Source organism: Pistacia vera, unplaced genomic scaffold (assembly GCF_008641045.1).
Source record: "Pistacia vera cultivar Batoury unplaced genomic scaffold, PisVer_v2 Contig359, whole genome shotgun sequence".
Lineage (NCBI taxonomy): Eukaryota > Viridiplantae > Streptophyta > Magnoliopsida > Sapindales > Anacardiaceae > Pistacia > Pistacia vera.
The window spans coordinates 453076-468614 of NW_022196178.1; the positions used below are offsets into that span (position 1 = coordinate 453076).

The 15539-nt window shown below is 34.4% G+C and overlaps 2 protein-coding genes across 3 annotated transcripts; both read left to right on the forward strand.

Moving 5' to 3' along the window:
* Positions 1–385: 385 nt before the first annotated feature.
* On the forward strand, positions 386–9474 carry LOC116139718 (long chain acyl-CoA synthetase 9, chloroplastic). Of its 2 annotated transcripts, XM_031425378.1 has the most exons (13): positions 386–450; positions 559–592; positions 1683–2174; positions 2313–2393; positions 2893–3162; positions 5372–5503; positions 5622–5795; positions 5893–6122; positions 7214–7331; positions 8127–8258; positions 8348–8482; positions 8551–8757; positions 9131–9474. In XM_031425378.1, the coding sequence occupies exons 3-13, from the start codon at positions 1728–1730 to the stop codon at positions 9293–9295; spliced, it is 2091 nt and encodes a 696-aa protein (XP_031281238.1). In that variant the 5' UTR covers positions 386–450; positions 559–592; positions 1683–1727; the 3' UTR covers positions 9296–9474. The 2 variants fall into 2 exon arrangements, with proteins under 2 accessions (XP_031281238.1, XP_031281237.1); XM_031425377.1 differs by lacking the exon at positions 386–450 and having other exon boundaries at positions 457–592.
* Positions 9475–12265: 2791 nt separating this feature from the next.
* Positions 12266–13920, forward strand: LOC116139791. Its single transcript, XM_031425447.1, has 2 exons — positions 12266–12771; positions 13320–13920. The coding sequence occupies exons 1-2, from the start codon at positions 12441–12443 to the stop codon at positions 13658–13660; spliced, it is 672 nt and encodes a 223-aa protein (XP_031281307.1). The 5' UTR covers positions 12266–12440; the 3' UTR covers positions 13661–13920.
* Positions 13921–15539: the final 1619 nt, after the last annotated feature.

Consider the following 15539-nt stretch of genomic DNA (forward strand, 5'->3'; position numbering starts at 1 on the left):
CTATTCAACTATCTAATACTATTTTAAAATTTTATCTAAAATAATAAACCAAACACAACCAATATGTTATTTATTGATTTGGCCGGAAATTTTGTTGTAGTAATGGCATGATCCACAGGACAAGGGGCCACGTTGCATGAGATTTGGGCCGCGTGCACCACATCCACCCTTTTCAACACACGAATGTACGGTCCGGATTAAGACTTGAAAACTCAAATAGTCTACGTTTGTGGTTTATACAAATGCAGTTGTTTTTATTACCTATCCCATTGCCATTGGGCCACTCTTGCATTAAACAAAAACAAATAAAACGCTGAAAATATATAAAACAACTGAAAACAAGTCTGCTCAGAAGTCAGAACTAGTACCTGTTACCTGTAAGGCTGTAACTCCAAATCTCTCCACTCTCGATCTTTCCGCCTAACTTTTAAAACCTCTCTCGTTTCAATCGTAAACTACTCTCTCAACTCATCAACTCTTTACCTTTCTTATTCTTCCATCACTTCTTTCTTCTGCTTGTAATGCTCATGAGTTGAATTTGCTTTTGTTTCTCTTCAGGGCATTGCTTGCTGATCTGGGTTCATTTTTGCTGGTATTTTTTCTCTCACTTCACTTTTTTTTTTTTTTTTTCTTGAGATGGGATTTTTCTTTTGTTTTTGTTTATTATGTTGGTTGTGGATCTTTTGGTAATGTGTGAGACTGTTCAAGTTTTTGTATTAGAGCAAATAAAGCAAAGTTTCTTCTTTTTTCTGTGTGGGATTTATGTGTGGTTCGTGTCAGCATTTTGGTCAAGCTTGTTTGGTTTTTGTGCTCTTCTTTTACTTGAGTGATGACTATTGGCTGTTCTTGCATTACATGAATAGTGAGTTTTGGGGATTGATGTGGTGTAAAAAGAATTGTTTGTTAAGTTTTGAATGATGTTGATTTCTTGAATATAGGATGGCTTGAAGAAAGTCACTCCTTAGTTGACTTCCGTCATCGTTCATGTTTGTGCTTCAGACTTTAAGTAAAATTGAAGTGTCTTGAGAATGAATTCTCCTTTTTATGCTGCTTTAATGATGCGGTGAAGGAATAAAGAGTCGCGGAGATTGGTCTTATTACTGTGAAAATGTTTGATTGAGTGAAAGTTATGTTTTTCAACCTTTTCTTCTTCTTATAATTACTTACTGAGTGAAATATGCTGCATTTCTTTAGACAGATGTTTGATTGAGAGAAAGTTATGTCTTGCAATTTCTTCTTCTTCTTCTTTCAGTTACTGACTGATGAAATAATGAATTTCTTGTCGAAAAGATGATCTGCATGGCTATGAGTTTCTGACATTTACACGGGTTTTACACTCAATATGCGTAATTATATTTTACTTATTGAAATCTGATTGTCTATATTGTAGCGACTGGTTTATGTTATATTTGATTTTTGGTCATCAATTTTAAATTTTACTTATGTTTCATAGTAAAAAACAATGGTTATTGTTTTTTAGTAAAAGATTAAAAAATAAAATAAAAAGACTTACGACCTAGCCATTTTATCTCAATTTTAATTTTGCCAGCTTCATCTCCCCGATAAAGCTTAAAATACCAGTTGACATTTTGGTTTCATCTAATATTATCTTTGCTAGACTCACTTACCATTTTTGCTGATCATATTTTGATTAAAATGACTGAATGTGATTCTGTTTTTAGGATTTAAATTGGTATATTTTTCCGAGGCCATACAATCCTTGAAAGATGACTCCCTATGTTGTTGGAGTCCTTTTTCCTCTAGTTTTCACATTTCTGTTTCGGAGTTCCAAGAATCCAAAGAAACGAGGGGTTCCCATTGATGTTGGTGGAGAACCTGGTTTTGCAATAAGAAACTCTCAGTTTCCTTCCCCCGTAATCACTGCTTGGGAAGGCATTTATACTCTTGCGGAACGTTTTGAGCTTTCATGCAAGCAGCATCATAATAAACGCTTTCTTGGAACTCGGAAATTAATTTCAACGGAGAATGAAGTCACTGAAGATGGAAGATCCTTTGAGAAGCTTCATTTGGGAGAGTATGAGTGGCTAACCTATGGTAAAGCATTTGAAACTGTGTGCAACTTTGCTTCTGGCTTAGCTCAACTTGGGCACAGAAAGGAGGAAAGAGTCGCAATTTTTGCTGATACAAGAGAAGAATGGTTTCTTGCATTGCAGGTATATTTATCATTGAATACCATAAGTTGCAGAAACTTTTTGAGAATTTATCAATCATTAGTTCTACAGTGATACAACTTATTGTCTTATTTGCTTGCTGTGATTATATGATATAACTGATGTGGTTTCTTGTATTAGGGTTGCTTTAGACGCAATGTCACTGTGGTGACTATTTATGCATCTTTGGGAGAGGAGGCTTTGTGCCATTCATTGAATGAGGTTCTCTCTCTATCTCTTGCTCTATTTGTATAAAATGTTGTTCAATAGAAGTGAATGTTCAAATCACTGCTTGTATACATTTTCAAACTGTTAGTTATAATCTGAGGGAACAGATTTGTATCTTTGTTCTTTGCATACTTACATGTATTTTGTGTTAGCAACTGAGCCTGACTCACTACTTTGAACAACTACAGCATGGTTTATTCAGATTTCTTTACCTTATTTCCTTCTTGCTGGTTATTTTAGTGACACAATCTTATTTAAACAGATTATGGGAATTTGAGGCTGATCCCTTAAACAAAATCTTATATCATAGAATATGTATTAGGGCCATCTTTAAAAGTTATCATTCAAAATATTTTGTCCTACTTGTTGGGATATTTACTTGAATGAAAATGGAACGAAACTTGTCTTATAGACTACTGGATTTAGCATGGAGGCTATTATTTGTTTTACTGCTATCCAATGTCTAATTTTACTTTTCATTCTTTTTCTTTAGACAGAGGTTACAACTGTTATTTGTGGGAGCAAAGAACTGAGAAAACTTGTAGATATAAGTGGACAACTTGACACTGTGAAGCGTGTGATATGTATGGATGTTGACATCCCATCTAATGCCTCATCAGTTGAGCAAAGCGGTCAGTGGAAGATCATTTCATTTGCTGATGTACAGAGTCTTGGTAGAGAAAATCCTATCGATGCTGAGTTACCTGCTTCGGCTGATATTGCAGTTATAATGTATACAAGTGGGAGTACTGGATTGCCTAAGGTTAAGCAACTTAAAATATTATGAATCTCGTACTTACTCATAAGCTTAGGGCTTGGAATTGAATTTTAATTGAATTCTAGATCCAATAGACTAATTTGGTTTTGCTGCTTCAATCCAATCTCCAGCTTGTGAAATCATTTTATTCCTAATCCATTCTCTTTGAGAACTCCAAATTCTTGGAACTGCATTGTTATTGATGTGCAAACTGTAGCATTCATTGATTACCCAAAAAAAAAACTGTAGCACTCAGTTATGACATATGTTTATAGTAATTGTAAATGCTAAATATAGTTTTTCTGTTATATGTCTGACTTATAAATCTTTCATCTATTAATATTGGAATAGTTTTTTCATTTTGGATTTTCTACAGCTAGCACTGTTCTTTATGCAAGATGTTTCAATTTTATGAATATTTTTTTTTTGGTTAAATGAGATTGAATTTCTATATTATCAATCACATCCATGATATCAACTTTGTGCAGGGTGTGATGATGACACATGCCAATGTCCTATCTGTAGTTTCTGCAGTCATGTCACTTGTCCCTAACCTGGCAAACAAGGATGTTTATATGGCATACCTTCCTCTGGCTCATATCCTTGAATTAGCAGCTGAGGTATATAGCATTTAGTACAATTTGTTGGTTTTTCTTCCATTCATTTTCATTTTTGTAAAAATTAATCTGTTTTTTATTTCTTTATGAGACTTTTTTTGAATCTTTGTGTGTATTGCAGAATGTAATTTCTGCTGTTGGAAGTGCCATAGGATATGGTACCCCTTTGACTCTTACAGATACATCAAACAAAATAAAGAGAGGAACAAAGGGGGATGCCACTGTATTGAGGCCAACTCTTATGGCGGCTGTCCCGGCAATACTTGACCGTGTTCGAGATGGTGTGCGGAAGAATGTTAGTGACTATCTTGATTTATATATATTTGTTTGTGTTATCCTGATTTCTGAACAAGGTCTCTTCCGTTGATGCTGAAATCTTTCAAACACTTTAGGTAGACGCAAAAGGTGGACTCGCCAAGAAATTGTTTGACTTGGCATATTCTCGTAGGATGTCTGCAATAAATGGTAGCTGGTTAGGATTTTGGGGTCTGGAAAGGCTTCTATGGAACTCTCTTGTGTTTAGAAAGGTTCGAGCAATTCTTGGAGGTCGGGTGCGGTTTGTGCTTTCAGGAGGTGCTCCGCTTTCTGGTGATACTCAAAGATTCATCAACGTTTGTCTTGGGTATGTGTGCCTTATAATTGAGCTGATCTTTACAAAGGTTATGAGAACACTGAGTTTTACCTTGCCATGCTTATATACTTAAAACTTACATAGCCATCCTTAAAATATGACTATGATATAAAAGCACTGAAGCTGCTATACTAGTTTGTACCAACTAAAGACTAATAAGGCGGTTGCATTTCAGCTTCTTAGAATCATGATATATGACAGATCCTGATGATGATTAGGTTCCAGGACTAGTCTTTTCTTTACAAGTTAGCAATTTTGGGTTTGTTCTTTGCCCTCTTAACACATTACAATATAATATTTGTGGATATTCATTTTAGTTTAATCAGATATCTGTTCTTGATTTTATGTTGCACTTAGGTCCTCAATCCCCTATAAATCTTTTTATGTTCCTCCTAAAAGAAGTTTTAAGTTCAAGTCTATATTTGATTCAATCAACCTGTAAAATTAGAAGAAGTTGATGTAAATAGTCATTGGGGCAGAAGGTTCTCTCAGATGTTAATATAGAAAACAGTGCCTCNCTCATAAGCTTAGGGCTTGGAATTGAATTTTAATTGAATTCTAGATCCAATAGACTAATTTGGTTTTGCTGCTTCAATCCAATCTCCAGCTTGTGAAATCATTTTATTCCTAATCCATTCTCTTTGAGAACTCCAAATTCTTGGAACTGCATTGTTATTGATGTGCAAACTGTAGCATTCATTGATTACCCAAAAAAAAAAAAACTGTAGCACTCAGTTATGACATATGTTTATAGTAATTGTAAATGCTAAATATAGTTTTTCTGTTATATGTCTGACTTATAAATCTTTCATCTATTAATATTGGAATAGTTTTGTCATTTTGGATTTTCTACAGCTAGCACAGTTCTTTATGCCAGATGTTTGAATTTTATGAATATTTTTTTTTTGGTTAAATGAGATTGAATTTCTATATTATCAATCACATCCATGATATCAACTTTGTGCAGGGTGTAATGATGACACATGCCAATGTCCTATCTGTAGTTTCTGCAGTCATGTCACTTGTCCCTAACCTGGCAAACAAGGATGTTTATATGGCATACCTTCCTCTGGCTCATATCCTTGAATTAGCAGCTGAGGTATATAGCATTTAGTACAATTTGTTGGTTTTTCTTCCATTCATTTTCATTTTTGTAAAAATTAATCTGTTTTTTATTTCTTTATGAGACTTTTTTTGAATCTTTGTGTGTATTGCAGAATGTAATTTCTGCTGTTGGAAGTGCCATAGGATATGGTACCCCTTTGACTCTTACAGATACATCAAACAAAATAAAGAGAGGAACAAAGGGGGATGCCACTGTATTGAGGCCAACTCTTATGGCGGCTGTCCCGGCAATACTTGACCGTGTTCGAGATGGTGTGCGGAAGAATGTTAGTGACTATCTTGATTTATATATATTTGTTTGTGTTATCCTGATTTCTGAACAAGGTCTCTTCCGTTGATGCTGAAATCTTTCAAACACTTTAGGTAGACGCAAAAGGTGGACTCGCCAAGAAATTGTTTGACTTGGCATATTCTCGTAGGATGTCTGCAATAAATGGTAGCTGGTTAGGATTTTGGGGTCTGGAAAGGCTTCTATGGAACTCTCTTGTGTTTAGAAAGGTTCGAGCAATTCTTGGAGGTCGGGTGCGGTTTGTGCTTTCAGGAGGTGCTCCGCTTTCTGGTGATACTCAAAGATTCATCAACGTTTGTCTTGGGTATGTGTGCCTTATAATTGAGCTGATCTTTACAAAGGTTATGAGAACACTGAGTTTTACCTTGCCATGCTTATATACTTAAAACTTACATAGCCATCCTTAAAATATGACTATGATATAAAAGCACTGAAGCTGCTATACTAGTTTGTACCAACTAAAGACTAATAAGGTGGTTGCATTTCAGCTTCTTAGAATCATGATATATGACAGATCCTGATGATGATTAGGTTCCAGGACTAGTCTTTTCTTTACAAGTCAGCAATTTTGAGTTTGTTCTTTGCCCTCTTAACACATTACAATATAATATTTGTGGATATTCATTTTAGTTTAATCAGATATCTATTCTTGATTTTATGTTGCACTTAGGTCCTCAATCCCCTATAAATCTTTTTATGTTCCTCCTAAAAGAAGTTTTAAGTTCAAGTCTTTATTTGATTCAATCAACCTGTAAAATTAGAAGAAGTTGATGTAAATAGTCATTGGGGCAGAAGGTTCTCTCAGATGTTAATATAGAAAACAGTGCCTCGACACAACACTGCAGCCACTACTTTGCTCCTTTTATGCTATAATGTTACTGATCTTGGAGCTGGTCCATTAGTCTGTTCCCTTAGGTTTATTGTATATCATAGATAATGAGGTTTAATTTGCCAATATTATGGATCTTTGCAACTCTCCTTGAGTGGGTCAAAGGCGTATAAGTTTTAGTTTTTGATGGAGAATTAGTTTGATGCCATTGTGATCAGTAACCCCCTTGCTATATAATAGATTAATGTGAGCAGATTCCGGGAGTCTTAAGACTTTGAAATGGTTCTGTGCTAAGGTGAGAGCTGATAGCATAAAGTTGGCAAACCTGGTTGTGGTCCATAACTGTTCAATTTAAGCTAATTAGATGTAGTTCTTGATCAAGTGGACATAGTGGTACTTGGATAGAATCAGGCAACAGCTTTCAATAATGATAGCTTATTAATTTAGGATAATTTTAAAGACAGTGCTGTAATAGTTAGTAAATATATATCTTCTGGAGCATAATTTCTCTTTGATTTTCATTTTTATATTTGTAAGCTTAACACTAATTCAATGCTTTATTCCAGTGCTCCAATATGCCAAGGATATGGTCTTACTGAGACTTGTGCTGGTGGTACCTTCTCTGAGGTTGATGATATGTCTGTTGGTCGTGCCGGTGCTCCTCTTTCTTGCTCATTTATTAAGGTAAGAAAGTGATTGATAATCCTTCCTCCATGCATTTTAAGGGACAGCAATGGACAAACACGATGCACTTTTCTTGGGGAACTTTGCTAATGATCAGTTTCTAAGAGTACTTCATTTATTTATTCCTGTTCAATGCTAATGTTTCAACTTCGTGTGGATAATTTCATGGCACAAAGTATACCGCTCCACCTCTTTCCTCATTTCTTGCCTCTCCCTCTCTTTATGTGCCTTTGCATGCACATGCACATGCACACATGTTCCCCCTTGCATGTGTTTTCCTGTTTGTACATACACTTGCTTGTGCTGAACCTTTCAGTTTCTCCTTGCTGTCTCTAGCCTTTAAATACTGATGTACTGTAGTAAAACTTGATTCATTCTCTTCATATGAGACTCACTAGTAATCTAGTGCTTCTTTTTATGAGATTTTCTCCTTCAAGATGATTTCTCCACCTCTTTCCTCATTTCTTGCCTCTCCCTCTCTTTATGTGCCTTTGCATGCACATGCACATGCACACATGTTCCCCCTTGCATGTGTTTTCCTGTTTGTACATACACCTGCTTGTGCTGAACCTTTCAGTTTCTCCTTGCTGTCTCTAGCCTTTAAATACTGATGTACTGTAGTAAAACTTGATTCATTCTCTTCATTTGAGACTCACTAGTAATCTAGTGCTTCTTTTTATGAGATTTTCTCCTTCAAGATGATTTAGTGCACTTGCAGTTTGATTGTCTCATTGTGATGGATTATCAGTGGTTATATTATCAGTCATATTATCATATAAGGATTTTCTTTTTCAGCTAGTAAATTGGTCTGAAGGTGGTTATTTAACTACTGATTTGCCCATGCCTCGTGGAGAAATAGTAATTGGTGGCCCAAATGTCACATATGGATATTTCAAAAATGAAGAGAAGACAAAGGAAGTGTACAAGGTATGAGTTTCATAGTTTTATATATTGACATTCTACTAAAGAAGGAAATTTGGGAGTTTCTAATATGGCAATCTTTTATGTGGTTGAAGGTTGATGAGAGAGGAATGAGGTGGTTCTATACAGGTGACATAGGGCAGTTCCATGCTGATGGTTGCCTTGAGATAATTGACCGTAAGAAAGACATAGTCAAACTTCAGCATGGAGAATATGTTTCCTTAGGAAAGGTAAAAATATTGCTTTTAGAATATTTGTCATCAGATGCATTCAAGGACTAATATGATTTTTCGTGCAGGTTGAGGTTGCTCTAATAGTGAGCCCGTATGTAGACAACATAATGTTGTATGTCGATCCATTTCATAGTTACTGTGTTGCTCTTGTGGTGGCTGCTCAGCATGCTCTGGAAGCTTGGGCTGCCAAGCAAGGGATTAATTATAATGGTTTTGCTGCGTTGTGTGAAAAAGAAGAATCAGTGAAGGAAGTGCATGCATCTCTTGTAAAGGTACGTTTTAAGGAATTCATAGTTAACATGAGGGTGCGGAGTCTTATTTTTCAAGTTTTTAAAAGTGTCTTCATGTGCTTATTATGAACTCTTCTCATCATTTATGGCACAAATACTTAAAACCACTTGTAACATGTTGAGAGTTTTGACTTTTCTTGCCTTATAATCGACCTTCCACCATGATTTTCTCTGGCGAATACGTTAAGTTGTTTTGTATAAATGCTCTGCTGAGCTGTGGCCATGCTCATATTATTGAACAATTATGAATACTTTCCCTTCAACTCTTGTGAACAAAATGTATAATCTGAAAGAAATTAATTGTGGGCTTCACATAAAATAACCTCTGATATTTTGGTTCGTTCATAACTTACAGGCAGCTAAGAATGCACATTTGGAGAAGTTCGAGATCCCCACAAAGATCAAATTGCTTTCTGAGCCATGGACTCCTGAATCTGGTTTGGTCACTGCAGCTCTCAAGCTTAAAAGAGAGATTATTAGGAAGACGTTTGGCGACGACCTTGCAAGATTATATGGTTGATGACAGTACTTGGTTTTGTGCCAAACTGTGTCTTGGGTGCTACTTATATTCACTTATCTTAAAATTTTTCCCCTGCTCTTGTACTCTTGAAGTTATATTTCCTTTGTTTATGATTATTTATTTTGCTTGTTGGGAATAATATTTAGGAAAATATGAGAAAATATAATCAGATTTTTGCATGCTTCGATCTGTTTTGTCCTCATTTACAGCATTGAAACTAGAGAACATATTGACCATTTTCAGGAAGGCAACTGAAAAATGGTTTGAATGATGATTAATTTAATTAAGCAGGGGCATCAATAGAATGAAGTGAAATTGTAGTCAAGGATATTGCTATCACTATTATAATGAAATAATCAACAGGTTGATTTTACTTGCTACCAGTACCAAATTAGCTCCCGCACTGATTTGAAGAAAAGTTAATATTTAATAATGCAAACGCATAATGCAAGATTCGCATTCAAACTTAGGGGTAAATTTAGCTTGATGGGTAGAACTGAATTATCAAGTAGCTTGTAGACAGTAAATGTTAGCAAATGAGACAAGTAATTGAAACCCAGATAGGGACCCCTCTATGGAGCTGCAAGGATTAGAAAAGAACAGAATGCCACTGTTTGTTTCAATCTGTTCTGTTTTGATTTGAGACATATCCCAGGAAAACAGCCGTAAATACTATTTTTTCCCATCACAAAACTACAAAAGTTCCTTTGATTGCTTACACTTTGACCTTGTTTAGGTAATCTGAAAGTAGGTGAAATTTTGTTAAGACATTAAATTCTATCTTATTAACCATGATTTTATTTTTACCTCTCAAGTAAATTAGCAATTCCCCTATCTTATTGTCTACTGAAATTAGAATAAGTCAAACAATTATGTCATGGCCATAAATAAGCCTACTATTGTAACAGACCCAAGTCTTGTCATTCAATTCAATTTCCCTTGACTTACTGGCACCTAAATAGGATTATAGCCGTTCCAAGGTGACACCTAATTGCTTTAACTAGTGACATTTTAACTAACTACATACTCTTCACAATTTAATAGGAGAAATTTCTAGGCAACATTGAAAGCCTAAAACGCAATTGGAAAACCTGTCAAACACCCCTTGTTTGTTAATGCCTTAAGATTTATCTTGTTAGGTGATTGATTTTCCCCAAAAAAAACTAGTGCCAATTTATCTGAAATTCTAAAAGTACAGAGTTAAAAAGTGGGAAAATGGAGTTGAATAGAAGGAAATGTTTAGAGTGATTTGATGATAAAAGAGCAAAAGAAGGTTTCATGAGCTCCTGAGTTCGAATTTTTACAAGTCCTAGTAAGGGTTGCCACTAAGGAGCTTATCTGGTCGTTAACTTCAGAACTCCAGATGATTAGTTGAGGTACGCACAAGCTGGCCAGACGTTCCTTGTCACCCAAAAAAAAAAAAAAAAAAAAAAAAAAGATGGAAATGTTAGATTAGATGAGCTTGGAGAAGACTACACAAAAAAGGGTTGGGAAAATGGAGACCCACAAAGGCTACACAATACTTTTGGTCCATGATGTGAACTTGACTTGAAGCCAACCAAAATGGAAACACCTTCTCTTCTTCCCATGTGAACATTAGTTTGTTTGTTTCAATCACTTTACACCTTTTTAATATGTAATTCCATTGACACTGCAAAAAAGCATTTCTCTTCTACCTTTTTCTTTAATTTTTTTTCTTTTTTCATATCATAATATATTGTAATGGTATTTCTCACTAGACACACACGAGCAGATTGAATGTGTCCAAGAGAGAAAGTGCAGTAGTGGAGGACAGGATTGAACAGAAAAAAATTAACAAGAAAAACAGTGGAATATTTGTTGTGTAGTGTGTGTATTTTCAAAATAATTCCTAAAAGTGACTAGATTTATGATTGATTTTTAATTTTTAAAAACAAAATTACTATTCAAATGATTTGAAAAAGGATTTAAATTGGATATCCACGTGCACTAGATCAAGAAAATCCAATCCAATTTGCGAAACCAGATTCGGTGACAGAGTTAATAGGAAAATAGCCCAAATGAGTAGTAAATTTTTTGCATAAATTTTATAAACCCACCCAAAAATAGTCTTGAAAAACAGAAAAATAAACCTTAATTTGAATCATATATATCAGAAGTTATTTAAAAATGGTTTGAAAATGGCTTGACACAAAAGAGAATTTAACAAGAGCCTTGATTTTGAAGCACAAAAATAATAATAATAAACGTGCTTCAAGAAGCAGTTTGGAAACCCCAGATCTACAAGATTGATGCTAAGCATTATTGCTGTGCTTTGTGTTACATCAATGGCCTACTCTTGTGATTTTTTTTTTTCATATTTCCAAATCCAGTGGGAGTCACAAATTTTTTTTTATTTTTTGAAACCCCACATTTACAAGATTCATACCTAACACTGCCCCAAAACCAAAGCCTCCCTTTCTTAAAATTCCAAATCAACTTGGAAACACAAATTTTTAGTCAGCCCTTTGAGAATACCAACACTTTCCCTTTCTTAATTTGGGACATTATGTTTGCCTTATTTGAGGTGCTAATAATATCTCCATTTAACCTAATTTGATTTAAATCCCAAAATAAAATGTACCCACATCTCATTTTCTGGTAGGATGCATATTTATGAAGGAGGTAAAGGACATCATGTGGGCATCAACATCAGCTGACCCATCTTCTTTTTTTTTTTGACCAAATCTCAAACATACAAAAATTATAATGAAAGCTAGCTATATATGTATTATATTTGTTACATACTTACATATACGTTTTATGTTACAACTTTTTTCTGTTTTAAATTATAAATTTTGATTAAAAAAAAAAAAAGAGAGATGGGAATTTAAGCAGTAAAATGTCCCTGAATGGCAATCCAAAACAAGAATACCCATACCCAACCGTTGTTGAATCATCCAAACTGAAATGTTTAAACTGGTGGGTCATCTTTTTACATTCTCTCTAGAATTACAAGAGAAATTGCTTTGCACCCCATTTGTGTATATATATATATATATAGTTATATTGAAACAAGTAACAACTCATTTCTCTTCTCTCTCTCCAATTTTGAAGTTCACATGTTTCTTTAAAGATTTCTTCAGACTCTCTTCTTCTAAACACATGCACCCACTTTCACCATAACATGAATAACGTTCATGGCTATGGAGAAGAGAGCAATTGTGGCTGTTATTTTCATCCCAAAGAGGTTGTTGTTGGAGTTTGTCCACTTTGCTTGAATGAAAAGCTTCTTGTTTTGGCCGCAAAGCAAGGCCACCGTTCTTCTTCTTCAGCTAGAACAAGTCATCATCGTAATTCCAGTACTAATAAAATAAATGTCTCAGACAACAAGAAGCCTCCCATTCATCTTCCCAAAATCTTTGCTTTGGGATCGCTTCTTAATCGCTTTGAATTTCGCCACTGGAAATCTGATATTTCTGATGACCATGATGCATGTAGCAGCAGCAGTCAAGAAGGTAATTTTCTTTTCTTTTCTTCTCTTTATTTATTTTTAATTATGGTTTGCTTGTTTTACTGGAAAGAATTAACATGTTAATTTCTCAAAGTGTTCTTCCTCTTAATTTAAAATAAAGGAACCAAATCAAATTTCACGTGTGTGTTTGTTGCCATGTACAGAACATTATTGACAAAAGAATGGTCTAAGTTTAGCTAGCTGCTCAGACAAAGATTGGCTATTCAGAGATTTAGAATCTTTTTATTCTCTGTATTTCTTTGGATTCTTTTGCATTAACTCAGTTGATTTAGCTCATAGTTTTAAGAGAAAGTTTACCAGGTTAAATGGGAAAGTTTACAATGTTCATGAAATTATTTGCAGATTTCTCTCTAAATCTGTGAATTACTCTTTGTTTTCGAGGTCAATCAAAGATGTTAATATTCTGATTAATTAATTAAGCCCTGAAAATGGAAAAAAAAAAATAATAATAATGGAATAGTCATACAAATTTAAGACAAACAAATAAATTAATGTGTTGTAGTGATAATAATATTTGGTTTGGTTTTGCAGACTCATTCATCTCAATAAAATTTGAAGACAATGGGGTGGCCTCATGGGAAAAGGCAAACACAGTCTCAAACAAGGTGTCACTGGAACATTGCAGCATGTACTGGAATAATAACCAAAACACGAACACCAAAGAATTTGTCGGTAATAACAAGAGTGTGATAGAACATGCAAAGGCGCCGCGCGGCTCGTCGCTGAGGTGGCGAAAGCGAATTGGGCATTTGTTGCAGCTAGTGAGGTGGAAGAGATCAAACAAGGGAAATGTATGTCAAGTGGATCATGGAGTCAAGGTGAGGAAAGGGTGGATAAGAAGCCTGACAAAAAGAGGAGGACCAAAGAAATAATAAAGCAGCAGGGATTGTATAGAGAAGGGAACAATAGGCTTTTTTCCTCCACAAATACTCGGTTTGTGGGTTGGAGCTTAAAATTCTTACCATTATCAAGATGGTAAGAGTCAAAATAGCTTTATAGAAAGTGCTTTTTTCTTTGCTTTTAATTAAAAATATATGATGGGATTCTTGTATTTTGTCTGTTTCATTTTTATTATGTAAACAGAACAGGCTGTAAAAGAATCGTTACAATTGTGTTTATGGCTTTCAGAATTTGCATAGTTATTGCCAAACATACATATATCTTATAATAAAAAAGATGGGAGTCCTATAATTCATCTCCCCATTCTAACACTCACTCAAACTCAAAGATCCCATGTTAGGGGCACCTAGTGGCAAACATTGGGGCACATTTAAGGGCCCAAAATTATAGTTGAAGATATTCACTTTACATTATTATCATTTCAACTTCACTTGGTGGTAATTTTGGTGAATGCAAAGTGTTTGATAAAATGGTTAAGGCCTTGGCTAAGACACGTTGTCCCAATTCGTTTGCTCATGCCTCTACCCATAAGGGACCATTAATTCTCCAATAGGACCACAAGTCCACAATGGGTGCTGAAAAACAAAAACAAAACAAAACAAAAAAAAAAAAAAAGGTCTGAAATGGAGTGGACGAAAATGACAGGACATAAATAATCTAAACGCGAAACATTCAATTAGAATTTAGAACCCAAGAATAACATGTTATAGAAGAATGGACGTTATATGCTTCCATTGACTATGATGAAACTTGATAAAACAAATAGACAATTCTGTAGAAGAAAAGTATATGTCCATTTAATAGTATAATTGTTCTTATATTTGAATTCTTTGCCATCAAATTATAACTGCAACAAAGAAAAAAAAAATCCCATATATAAACTAAATGGATAAACAATTCTACATTCATCGTTTGAGTTATTAATTCATATATATAAAATTAGATTGCATTCTTAATGATTTTTGACTTTCTTTAGTTATAATTTTCAAGGTTTAGGTATAATTTTTTCATATGAAATAGCTATGTTTGTTCTCTTGCGTCAAAGAATTTTCAATAAGCTAATGGGAATAATGAGTTTGAAATTTATTAGAGATTGATGACCCCAAACCCAAATTTCAAAACAGAGTAAAAGACTTTTTCCCACACAAATAATGACCTAATGACACTTTTTCACCTATAAACTTTTAAAATACCACTTTATTAATCAAATTTATATTCGAAGGCAAACAAAGAGCAAACTCGATCTAGACTTTAGGGCTTTTGAAAAGGAAACACCGATGAGTATTTTGGTTGTGGAATGTTAGATTTTGTTAGTTGGGATTGATAGGAATTTGACTTGAGAGAGGCAGCTAAGCAAACTCTAATCGCTCAATTGCCAGCGATTGATGAGGTCGACCGAAATAAGGTTTGAAGGGCTTTAGTGAGTGATGATCGGGGAAGAAAATGGTGGTAATATAAGATAGCAACGATGTCAAAATCAGAAACAGAATATAGATTTAATTAGTAAAACAATATTTTAAAAGTCGGAGAAAGTGGCTTAATGCCAATATATGGGTGGAAAAAAGTCGTTTACTCTAATTTTTTATATGAAATATCTATGTTTGTTCTCTTGCGTTAGAAATTTATTAGATACTAGTTGACCTCAAACCCAAATTTGAAAACATGTACAAAAATATGTCAACTAACAAATTTGTTTTGCGTAAGTTTGTCAACAAGGCAGTTAATTATGAGTTGATTGATTAGCATATAATTTTACATCAATTAGCTCTTGATTTAAAGTAGCTTAAACTTTACATCTTTTCTTCTAGTGTTCTCATTAATTAACTCTCCAAATTTTAAGATAAATAATGT